Source organism: Cottoperca gobio, chromosome 5, assembly GCF_900634415.1.
Source record: "Cottoperca gobio chromosome 5, fCotGob3.1, whole genome shotgun sequence".
NCBI lineage: Eukaryota > Metazoa > Chordata > Actinopteri > Perciformes > Bovichtidae > Cottoperca > Cottoperca gobio.
Genome location: NC_041359.1, coordinates 25,915,741 through 25,928,052, shown reverse-complemented (window position 1 = coordinate 25,928,052; position 12,312 = coordinate 25,915,741). Strand labels below are relative to the sequence as shown.

The 12,312-nt window shown below is 44.9% G+C and overlaps 1 protein-coding gene across 8 annotated transcripts; it reads right to left on the bottom strand.

The window, feature by feature from the left end:
• Positions 1 to 369: 369 nt before the first annotated feature.
• Positions 370 to 11,691, bottom strand: ccdc66 (coiled-coil domain containing 66). Of its 8 annotated transcripts, none has more exons than XM_029431008.1 (21): positions 11,561 to 11,691; positions 10,312 to 10,370; positions 10,106 to 10,128; positions 9,267 to 9,515; positions 8,569 to 8,818; positions 7,990 to 8,116; positions 7,569 to 7,663; positions 7,186 to 7,238; positions 6,876 to 6,968; positions 6,201 to 6,335; positions 5,887 to 6,119; positions 5,159 to 5,243; positions 4,859 to 5,017; positions 4,612 to 4,663; positions 4,350 to 4,427; positions 3,557 to 3,827; positions 3,117 to 3,321; positions 2,780 to 2,832; positions 2,333 to 2,546; positions 1,637 to 1,750; positions 370 to 1,422 (listed from the first exon to the last, which is right to left on the bottom strand). In XM_029431008.1, exons 1-21 carry the CDS (start codon positions 11,569 to 11,571, stop codon positions 1,327 to 1,329), a joined length of 2,655 nt encoding a protein of 884 aa, XP_029286868.1. In that variant the 5' UTR covers positions 11,572 to 11,691; the 3' UTR covers positions 370 to 1,326. The 8 variants fall into 8 exon arrangements, 1 of the variants encoding a protein (XP_029286868.1); XR_003832242.1 differs by having other exon boundaries at positions 387 to 1,422; positions 1,637 to 1,761; positions 2,352 to 2,546; positions 8,518 to 8,818; positions 9,267 to 9,518; XR_003832243.1 differs by having other exon boundaries at positions 387 to 1,422; positions 1,637 to 1,758; positions 2,352 to 2,546; positions 8,518 to 8,818; positions 9,267 to 9,518.
• Between the last annotated feature and the right edge of the window lie 621 nt (positions 11,692 to 12,312).

Below are 12,312 nucleotides of genomic sequence, written 5' to 3'. Positions count from 1 at the left end.
CTGATGCAGCATTGGGGCGTCAATTATTTGAATCAACAAAGTCAAAATTACAACACTAGCCGCTAAATAAAACCCAATTAAAACTAAATGTTATAAATGTAAAGTTAAATTGTCAAAACTTTCACCTTCACATGACGTTTGTAAATCTTCATTTACCATCCCGTAAGATATGAGCAATGTTTGACCTTTTAAAACGAGATTATTACGAGATTAGAGCCGTTTCTTCAATTAAATATGATTAATATATTGATAAAAGCTTCTTAAACTAGATGCTGCATCTCTGCTGGAGTTTAAGAACATACTGTGTTCATATCAAGCAATAAAATGTATTTAAAGATCGACGCACTTCTTTAGTGGAGTTTTGATATATATTGTTGCAGTTGTAAGAAATGTAAAAGCTCTCGGTACACTTTACATTACTTTATTACATTTACAATAAATATGAAACACAATAATTCCACGATACAGAGGCATAAAGAAACATAAAGCTCCTCGGCCAGCAGGAAGCTGAAGAAACAGACCTGCAGGACACGTTTGTTGTTCGTATGCAAAGTGCATTAAAAACTGAATTAAAATACAATCTTCACATAAAATGTCATTAAAGTCCCAAATAAATTCCATGAGTGAGAAAACATGTTTGACTTTTTGGGTCTCCTGGTGCAGAAACGTATGAACATGTTTGTCTTGAGGTAGAACTGAAGAAAACACTGAACTTAGTGTTGAACCTGAAACTCACAACATCAGACATCAGGTGTGTTCAGACTGAACAAGCAAACGCTACTTTAATGTCTTCACTGTGTGTGTGCATCTGAAGGCTGTAGTCGTACTGTGCAGTGTTCACACACACCGGCTCGCATGGCAGCGGATTCAAACCAACTGTGGACTCAACGCTGTCCCGACTCTTCTACAGCCAAGGTCTGTGTCGAAGGGACACTTCAGTCTGAAGATGCACTCGCAGTCCTTTAGGAAGATTATCCTCGCAAAACCTTTTTCCCACCTGCTCCTAAAGCTCCGGTGGGACGTGTGTTTTTAGGAAAACCAGGCCTGCCTGCCTGCGCATCACCGGAGTCGTCCACAAGCTGCTCCCGTGACAGCTGTGATACTGACAGCAGCTTGTTGTTTACATTCATAACGGGGGAGCGGCTTTGGACGGAGGTCTGGAGGCAACTGCTCGAATTTCTCGCTGGATTTAGCAGCTTCTGGAGCTCGTGCTGCTTCTTTCATTGGAGGAGAGTCGTCTTCATCAGCTTAACTTTGAAAACTCCGAGTGTTGGACGCGCTGCTGCTCCATGCGGGTTCAAACCACACGGAGCCGGAGGTCAGAGGTCACATGCGGTGCGTCGACGAGGGCGGCTCGTGGTCATGGCGCTTCAGGAGAGGATTCAGATCCGTCTCCAACTCCCTCTGCTTCTGCAATAAACCCTGAACACACACACACACACACACACACACACACACACACACACACACACACACACACACACACACACACACACACACACACACACACACACACACACACACACACACACACACACACACACACAGTGTTTGTGTTTTTAGACTTAGGGCTACAAATAATCAAGACATTATACAAGGTGACGTCTTCCCGTGTGTGTGTGTGTGTGTGTGTTACCTGCCGTAGCTGGGCCAGGCCTCTGAGGATCTCCTGCTGTCGGTGTGTGTGTGTGTTACGCAGCAGTTCAGGGTGGAGCAGTCGATGTGATGGAGCAGGAGGAGACGCTGAGCTCTGAGGAGCTGCTGACGAGGAGAAAGTGTATTTAACAGCTGTTGAGCGTTCTGTTTCTAGATGTTGTTATTTGTGGCTCTCCTGTGCAGACGACGTCGACACGAAGAGGAATCCCTCCTCTGTTGCACTTCCAGAAGTTTCTACCTCTGTGTTTCCTTTAAAGAATCTTCTTGAGTTTTTCTTTATCCAGACAGAAAGTCTGAACACTGAACCTTCAGTTTGTAATTGTTTGGTTATAAGAATACATTTGATTTTAAAAAGCAACAAACAAACTACAGACACTTTGACTGAAGACAAACCCAGAGACACTTCACACATTCTGCTGCGGTGTGTGTGTGTGTGTGTGTGTGTGTGTGTGTGTGTGTGTATAACCTGTGTGTGTGTCTAACCTGTGTGTGTCTGTGTGTGTGTGTAACCTGTGTGTGTATGTGTGTGTGTGTGTGTGTGTGTGTGTGTGTGTAACCTGTGTGTGTCTAACCTGTGTGTGTGTGTGTGTGTGTGTGTGTGTGTGTGTGTGTGTGTGTGTGTGTAACCTGTGTGTGTCTAACCTGTGTGTGTGTGTCTAACCTGTGTGTGTCTAACCTGTGTGTGTGTGTCTAACCTGTGTGTGTGTGAGGTGGGGGGGGTGTCAGCAGGCTCCAGTGGATCCAGGTTGAAGACTTCATCAGTCCGGACGTAAGGGATGAACTCCAGAGCGGGAGGAGGAGGAGGAGGAGGAGAGATGGTGGTGGAGGAAGGTGGTGCCTGCTGACTCTGGACTCTGGGTCTGACAGCAGGGACGGGAGGAGAGCGCCCCCTGGAGGAGACGATGGGAGGTTATTAGTTACAGCTGCTGTTTGTGTGTAACTTCGACCCGACTGTAACCACAAAGTGGTTCAAGAGTTCATTAATATAGAAAGACGCTAGTTTTACTTGCAGTGAAGTGTAATATGCAAACGATGAATGATCTAATTGGAGCTATTTAAATAAATTTCCCTTTTTTATTGACTGTAACAATAAACGTGTTTTAAAGCGTTCAGAGCTGCTCACCTTTCAGTGCCGACGGCTGCAGAGAGGCCGTTTCCTCTGGAAACACTCTCCACCTGGAACACAAACTCATTAACACGCATCCAACCACATCCAACCACATCCAACCACATCCAACCACATGCAACCACATCCAACCACATCCAACCACATGCAACCACATCCAACCACATCCAACCACATGCAGGGAAACTATTCAGGGTGTGTCAGGAAGTTCGTCTGCAGCAGGGAGTCACAAAGGCTTGTGAATCTAAATGATAAAACAAATTAATAAAACAAACAAGAGCAGCTTCTCAGTACGAAGGTGTACAGTGTGAACAGCTGTCAGGAGGACCCCCACCTTCCTGCTGGGACTGGTTCTGGTCTGTGTGGAGCAGAGACGAGGCTCCGGGTGCTGAGGAGGAAGAGGAGGGTCGGTCCTGGACAGACAGGTCCTCTCCTGCAGCGCGAGGAGCTCGACCTGCCTCCTCTGTCGACTCTCCTGCCTGTTCCTCTGCAGAGCGGCTGGGTAACGCTCCGAGGCCGGAACGAATTGACGGCTGGGCCTGGAGGAACAGGGGGGGGGGGGCAGAGTGAATACAGCTTAGAGACTGTGTGGTGTTCAATCTTAAAGACGATATGGAGGACGTGAGAGCGTGCAGTTGTTTTAGACTGTGCACAGCTTAGTTTATGTTATGCACCAAAACACCAACGCAAATTCCTTTTCCTTTAACCTGGCTGGCAATAAACAGACTTCTGACTCTGACTGTGTTGAGCTGGAGCTCCAATCTGTGTTTCTACCTCTGTGTGTTCCACTCCGGCCTCCTCTTGTCTGTCCTGCTCCGGTCTGTCCTGGCAAACGCCTCATACAGGTCTCCGTCTCCTCCTCCTCCTCCTCCTCCTCCTCCTCCTCCTCCTCCTCCTCCTCCTCCTCCTCCTCCTGGCAGACAGATGTTCTCCTTGCCGGTTCTCATCGCTCTGTTCTTGGTGTTCGGAGGAGCAGCAGCCAGAGGAGGCGGCTGGTACTGTGCAGCGACGTCAGGAGTCTGAACTCTGAGAGATGGAGCTGCTTCTACACGCACAGAGAAGATGAGCTGTGTTAAAGCCAACAAATATAAAACCGCATCTCTTTCTCAGACTTGGCATTTCAGTCCGTTCGGGGAAAACCCAGATTTTGCTAAATGGCGTAAACCTGCACAGTCATGGTTAGAGGGTGTGTGACAGCAAAGGTAAGAAGACAAACTGTTGTTGCTTCTAACTAAATATGTCCAAACCGACCGGCTGATTAAAACCGGTAGGATCACCGAATACAGCCGGTGGAAACAGGGCGAAGGGGCTGCGAGCTGAAAGCTAACGTCTAAAGATCCAGACCTCCGAAGACTAAAATATATAATTAAAACCCAGAAGATCTTAAGTGTGGTTTGAAACTGAATAAAGAGTCAATGTATGAGAGACAACCACATGTGCAGACGGGATACGTCTCTGTCTCCTGGAAACGTTAAAGTGGACACATCCTTCTCACATAAACACGTAACAGCATTTAAAAGATGGCAGCAGTGGATAGTTGCAGCTGTATTAGTATCAGTTGAATGACCTGTCTGTACAGCAGTGTCTTTGCATGGGGAGGCCAAACTGCGGAGCTTCTCATCCAAACACTCGCTCTGCCCGGTAACTGCGGAAAGACCAAAACAAGTTGGACGAGTGCTCAGAACAAACATCCTGCTGGTACCTACGGTCTCTTTCACACCTGTACTTCAGATCATTCGGTCCAAACAATAATGTTCTGGTGCTTTTGTAAAGTAAAGGATCTGAGAGCACCCGAAGGATACAACTGTTACTGCAGGAGATGTGCTCACCGCTGGCTTCCTGCATCTCCTGCTTTCTCCTGTCGTCGTCGCCTTTCTTTGCCTGCTCACACACACACACACACACACACACACACACACACACACACACACACACACACACACACACACACACACACACACACACACACACACACACACACACACACACACACACACACACACACACACACATTAATTTGACAGAACTTATAGCAATACTCTCGGTGTGTAGAATCTTGCACCGGTGCGTCCTGACCTTCTGCTTCTCCCTCAGTGTGTCCAGCTCGTACTGTCTGTCCAGCATCTCCCTCTCCTGCGCCACCCTCCTCTCTTCCTCCTCCTCCTCCTCCCTCCTCCTCGCCTGCTCTCGCTCCTTCTGCCGACGACGCTCCTCCACCTGGGCCTCGATCGCTCGCTGGGGGAGGAGACGGGAGGGACAGTAAGATATTTAGGAAGCCAAGTAATAAAACCTTGCTGCTGCCTTCTTCTTCTTCCTTCTTCCTCCTCCTCCTCCTCCTCCTCCTCCTCCTCCTCCTCCTCCTCCTCCTCCTCCTACCTGCTGCTCCAGCTGTTTGAGCCTCCTCCTCTCTCTCTCTTCTATCTGGGCGGGGTCCAGCAGGGCGGTCATGGTCCTCAGATGGCTGGACCAGGAGAACAAAGAAACATTTCTCATGTACATCTGAAGCGAGCCTGGCTGCAGACATCTGACTCACTGCACGGATCTTCTAATTGTTGGGTAACTTGAATAGTCGGTGACGTGATGCGTCTGCGTGGTCACGTTACACCACACGGCACTGGCTCCCTGTATCTTGTAGATTGATTTTAAAGTTATTTAACTTGTTTATAAAGATTTTGTTAAGGTTATGTTCCAGTCAGGTCACTCAGGTCCTCCCCCATCAGGTCCTCCCCCATCAGGTCCTCCCCCATCATGTCCTCCCCCATCATGTCCTCCCCCATCAGGTCCTCCCCCATCAGGTCCTCCCCCATCATGTCCTCCCCCATCAGGTCCTCCCCCATCAGGTCCTCCCCCATGATCCTTATGTGTCCCATTAAAGTTCAGAAACTGTTGAACTCGTGTCTCTGGATGTTAGAACAGCGCTCTGTCTTTTACTTTGGAGTAATGTTATAGCCTTTTTTAATATTTGTTTTTTACATTATTTTATCCCTGGTTTTTATTTTATTTTATTTACAGATTTATTTTGTGAATATTCGTTTGAAAGGTGTCTATAACTATAACAATAAATGTTTTTCCCAGAGCTGTTCATCGTCCCATCGCTCTCCTACCTGGCTCTGGTCGGGTATCCGCTGGTTGTATCTATGCTGGCTCCCAACACGCTCTCTGCTCCACAGCTGCTCGTGGCGTCCCAGACCAGAGACAGGCTGGACGAGGGCTCCCACTCCCCCCGCTCAGAGACACTGGACGGGGCCGGAGGTGGAGCTGAGGGAGCTGCAGGCTGGACGGGAGGCCGCCTGTGCAGAGAGTCAAAGTGTGTGGCCCAGAGCTCGTGGTCCTCCGTCTGCAGAGAAACAATAAGTAACATGAAACATTAACACGGCTCGACTGTGGCTGTCTGGCTTCTACTGTGTCTCTGCTGTACCTGGCTCTGCAGCACCTTCTCTCGCCTCCTGCGTTCGCTCGCCTCCTCTCTCTGTCGGTCGAGCTCCTCCAGCCAGCGTCTCCTCTGCTCCTCTCTCCTCTGGACACTCGGCACCTCCTCCATCGGGGTGAACTCCTACAGAGACAAGTCAGGACTTTTGATTAAATAACATGCAGATGAGGGAACATTGACACAGTGTCACTCTCTCTATGGCGCAGGTGAGGAAGATGTACAAGGCTGTGGATACACAGATAATACTCGTTAGTGGATTTGTGGACATGAAGACGCATATTATCACCAGACGTGTCCGTATAGTGTTTGGTTGTGCTGCTCGTTGCATGAGGCACGTGTGTGTGCTGCACACCTTCTCTTTACATGCACTAAGGTCACCTGCTTATTGTCGGCTTTCTGCATTAACAGGGTTTCTGTTACTTTATTCTGGTTTATGGGTTTAAAGAAGGTGAACCTGTTTCCATTCATGCTGAAACGTTTTTACATGTGAGCATGTGCAGGAAAAGACTTCAGTGTCACGCTGTGTAAGGTATCATAGCCGTGTGTCCTGGTGCTGTTGTCGATCAGGTTTGTGTTCACAGGATGGAGAATCCAACCCAAAGGAGAAAAAGCTGCCGTGTTCAGAAACGTGACAAAGACTTTCACTCCACAGGTCAGATTTACCCCGAGTCTGAGGCTGGACCTGACGGCTGCAGGCTGATCTCTGTGGCTGACGGAGCTCTGAAGTGAATACACACTTTCTGTGTCCTCCTCTGCCTGAAACACACACACAAACACACACACACACACACACACATATTGGTATCTAAGGGGGGGTATTTTTTTGCTTATTTGCACATACATGTATATGTGCAAATAAGCTAAAGCACATTAGCTGTTACATAAGTAAACTATATGCAAAACATTTATTAATATTAATCCATTTTAACCCGTTCTTGCAAGTTACTCAAAACAATTCAACCAAATGTCGTACCTGGAGCCTGCCAGGAGCCGAACTCTGCTGCTGCTTCAGTGCCACTTGCTCATCTAACATACACACACACACACACACACACACACACACACACACACACACACACACACACACACACACACACACACACACACACACACACACACACACACACACATGATTAGTAGTGTGGATGACACCAGATGATAGCATACGTCTATACGTCTTTAGCGACTAGATGTTCCACTTGTTCCACCAGCTTGTCTCTAACTTTGTCTGACTGAAAGAAACATTAAATGTTCCGTTGAACCAGAACTAGGATCTACAAGACACTGAGACGTGCAGTGAAGCTGGTGATCACGGTCTGTGGGGCTGTCAGTATAATGAGTATAAACATGCACTACCTAGTTCTCTCCTCCACTGAGCCTTCTTGGCGTCGATGGCCGCTCTGCTGAGTGACTGTCGCTCCTCCAGCCAGCTGAACGGACATCCAGACAACCTGAACAACAATTCTGCTTTTAATCAACATTTCACGAGCAGATTTGTGAAGCGGGAGCATGATGGACCTGCCGTGCACTACTGCTGCTGAATACTGGGGACGAGACATAGACATCTCCCAACAGCAAACTAATCTTATTTTGTCCCCATATGATTCCTCTAATTTATACAACTCACAACTCACAAGTGAAAAACAATAATAAGTCAGTATTCTTTAACTAAAGCAAGTTTACAATTGTTTTTGTTTTCTGGTTGTTATTTTATGTTGCTGTTGAATAAATATTTCAATGGCTTCTTCGTGGGACTGCATCCAGAGCTGATGCTGACCTGTTGTCTTTATCCTGTGAGCTTCCAGCTCCTGCTCCTCCTCCTCTATCTTCCTCCTTCATGTCTCCTCCTCCTCCTCCTCCTCCTCCTTTCACTAAGGAGACAGATTTTGAGTCTGTTTGACTTCCTAACAGAGGAAAACACAAGAAGTTGTACATTATATTGACGAGGGAAAGTCTAGTGTCTGACACGTGTGTTGCCTCTGTGCTGGAGCCCCCATGACTGTTAAAGGGACAGTTCAAACCTGTAGTGTTATTCATCAATCGAGATTGTGTTGGTTGAAGTAGTGTTGGAGAGGTCTGCCTTCTCTCTAAATGTAATGGAATTTCTGGAAAGAGACTTTGCTGTTGAGTTTTTCAAATGTGTTTTTGGTCGCTTTGAGCGCCACAAGCCGAGTGCATCTAGTTCCTTTATATGAGAGAGAAGGCCGACATCTCTACGGCCGATATCTCCAACACTCAGCAACTCACACCTAAACAATCTAGATTTATGAAAAGCACTAAAAAAGGAAAGAGGAAAAATATTCACTTTTGATTTTGGGGTGAACTGTCCCTTTAAGACTTCCATCACTAGCACTACCCTGGGTCCTGGGATCCTCTGCTGGGTGTTGGCCATTGTTCGAGGTCTGGACTCTGTGGAGGATCTGCTGTAGCTGCTCGTTGGTCAGACACACGACGCTGCCCTTCAGTCCTGCGTCAGCACCGGCCTGCGAGTCTTTAAGTCCCACCGGTCCACCGGCCCGTGTCCCGCCGTTCTGAGGCTGTGCTGTTTTACTATTGGCTCTCAGGGAGCCGACAGTGGTGCTGTGTTTGTGTCTGTCTGACTTCACCTTCACACACATACATAGAGGCAGAGGAGATAAATGTCAGGAGATGAAGGCTGAAGAGACACTTTACACACGTACTTTCACTCAGAACCAACAGACTTGATCACATCTCATGTGTTCGGCCTCTTTACTGGCTCCCACTATGTTTTACAACAGATTTTAAGACTTCATGGCATCTCTCTCTCTGCTATATCTCTACCTCGTAGTACCGTACACGCTTGTATAAGTCCCTTCTTAAAATATCATTTCTATCCGAGAGCGTTTCCTGATTTTACTTCATTTTAATCGTCTTTTATTTCCTTAAATATGGTTTTCTTGTATATATACGGTTCTTATTATTTATCGGTTTTCTTTGAACCCTGATGATGATTGATTTTGCTGCCTTTGTGAAGCACTTTGTAACGGGGATTTTGAAAGGTGCTCTTTGAATAAACATTATTATTATTATTACCTTGGCCGCAACTTTTTCACTGCCCCCTTTGTGACGCTCGTGCGTCTTGGATGATGCGAGAGTGGTGCTCCTCCCCCCGAGGGTGGTGGTTTTGGAGGTGAAGGAGGCTGCTGCTCCTCCTGCCTTGCTTTTGGTTTCTCTGTGCCTCCCCGCCTGCTGCCTGGCGGGACGCTCGTCTCCCTGCGCCTCCTCCACACAGGATGGCTGCCTGGAGCTCAGGACGTTAGCCGCTCTGGACCTGAATGACAGCTGCTGGGAACGAGTTCAATTAAATCAGATCAGAAAGAAAACGGGAACTCAAAAGGTTTTTCTTTCCTATCAGCATTATTGTCAATTATAAACACAAACCAGGGTTCATAAAGCTTTTAAAGAATACAATTCAAGCACTTCAAGGACTCTCAAAGCCTTTATCGTCACATCTGAATTGTTATTCTAAATGCAATTGTAAAAAATAAAGTTTACAGAATTCCTTTATACCCACATCAATCAATGTATATCGCTATTCATATGAACTCTTATTGTATGTTTTGATCATGATCATTTAATGCTCAGCTAACTCTGGTCCGCTCCGCCTCTGGTTGAGACGCCAGGTAACAAAAAACAAATATAACGACGGGATTGTTTCATTTGAAACATTAAAAGATTTTTGGTTTATTTAAGTGATTGTGTAGATGACACACCGAGTATACAAACATATTCCTAACTTTGAAAACATAACGGTTAAAATTAAGTATTTTCAAGACTTTCAAGTCTTTGTACGAGCCCTGATGAACCCGTGTGGCCAGAAGTATTGAGACACAGATGCTTTTATGTGTAAAGGCTGTCAGGCTGATTCCTACCTTTGCTGGATTTTTCTCAGCGCCTGCAGTGGAAGAAAGATGTGACAGTGAGCAGCCATGAATATTACACCACACATACAGGAAGTAGGTCTGTAGGTCTGACATAAGGTAACGATACTAATTCATTTTCTGTCATTTCACTAACTGATCAACATTTCTACAATTTCCACTGAAAACAGAAGGTTATAACAGCTGAAAGGTCTCACCATGACGAAGTAAAATCAACTTGGGTTTTCCATTTTCAAGTTCAAACAGCAGACCATCTCTGTTCACAAGGGGGAAATACAAATCACATGAAATGAGGAAGCATTCTGAAAATGGAAAGTACAGTAGCAGCTATTTTAATGTTTCCAACTGTCATGTTTTTTTTTACTGCATTTCTGTTTTAATGCTGTGTTGGTGCAACAAATATATATATATATATATATATATATATATATATATATATATATATATATATATATATATATATATATATATTGTGGGAAACTGATGAACTAAAGTGAACAGACAGGTCTGTGAGTTATGGCTGAGTAAGTGCTGGACCCAGCAGTAACTGGAGGGTCACAGCTGTCGGGTTATAACAGCTGGGATATTTATTCATTTCCATCTGACCTTCATCAGATATATGACCCAAACATTGTGAATTAACACATATTCCAGCAGTAAGCCAGATGGCGTGTGGGAGTTTTGTCATTTGTATTCAAATTGTGCATTTAAAGCACCTGTGAAATATTTGGGTGAGCATGGACCTTTTTAAGGATTTATAGGATTATTTTAACAGCCAAACCATCTCATTCCAGAAAAATCACAACATCTTTTCATTTGTGTGGAGCAAAGATTCATGCTCGTCTGCCTTTGGTCTTCATTACCAAATTGCTGGATGAATATAGTTTCAAGCATCTACAGAGTTTGTAGACTTTGAGACAGAACAACACACACTGTAACACATTGGCAGGTAACAACATTACAAAGTGCCTCACGGTGTCTGTTTTTGTAATACTGTCATATTGTGTATACCTAGCGTATTCATATCTACCCTAATGTTTATTCCAGATTCTATTTATTCTATATTGTATTCTGTATTATTATGCACTGTACTGCCTGTTGCACTTCTGGTTAGATGCTAAACTGCATTTTCGTTATCTCAGCACTTGTCCTCTGTATAATGAGATGAGAAATAATCGGAAGCTAAATATTATTTGACAGATTTTTTGCATGTCTTGTCGCCTAATTACACTGAAAGCTGTGTGTTAGAGGCTGAACCACATCGTATTATCTGCACTGTGCTCGTATGACCACTTACGTTACGTGCTTTACTAAAAGCGTTTGTTTGGTTCATAGTTTGGTCGTAAACTACACAATAATCCCCGTGCATTTCACTACGACACAGTCGGTCAGTGTGTTAGCCTAGCTAGCTAGTAGCTACTGCTAATGTGAAGAAAACAGACTCACCCAAGATTCATGCCGACAGAAATATTTTAACCGTTTATCGACAAGGTTATAAAGACAGAAACAGTCGGTTCATAAATAGTTTATTAATAATTTAATAAATGCGTTTATGTCAAGCTCTGGGCTGGACTGACCGCTCTGCCAGTCACACGCCAGTTCCGGGTTGTTAAATTGTGTACGTTGGTTGCTGAGAACGACCAAGAACGGATTCATCGATTGGCTCATTTTTTTTCCACTGTACAATTTGCGGCCAATCAAATGTCTTCATTTGGACGTTTACATTGGATGGTGTTGCATTTTAGGTGACTGGGAATTTATTTGAAGCGCCAACAAATGAGCCAATATAAATCGATAACTTACCTTATTACTTAATACTACAATTATACTTACGGTTACTTACTTAAAGATCACGGCAGATAATATACTTAGATACTGTAACTTTATTACCATATATAGGGACTATAAATTGACATTGTAATGTTTACACCGTATCCCACAGTAGTATAACATATTGTCAAATAGGCAACTGAAGGCAACCTCTATCAACCTACACTGAATGGCCACTTTATTAGGTACACCTGCAAAATCTAATGCAAAACAAACAAAAGGTCAGCCATATATTATACTTTTACAAAATAATTATATTCAGTTTTGAATGACACTGTCAGAGAGGTACTCATTTAACTAGATGTTAACACCTGCTCTTATTTATTTATGGAATTATTTGTGTTTTAATGTCATTTTATTTGAGTCTT

Coding starts and splice junctions, on each gene's coding strand:
- ccdc66 (XM_029431008.1), bottom strand. Junction 9,516..10,105: donor CTGAGAAAAATCCAGCAAAG/GTAGGAATCAGC, acceptor CGTTCCCAGCAG/CTGTCATTCAGGTCCAGAGC. Junction 6,969..7,185: donor CGGCTCCTGGCAGGCTCCAG/GTACGACATTTG, acceptor TGTGTGTTTCAG/GCAGAGGAGGACACAGAAAG.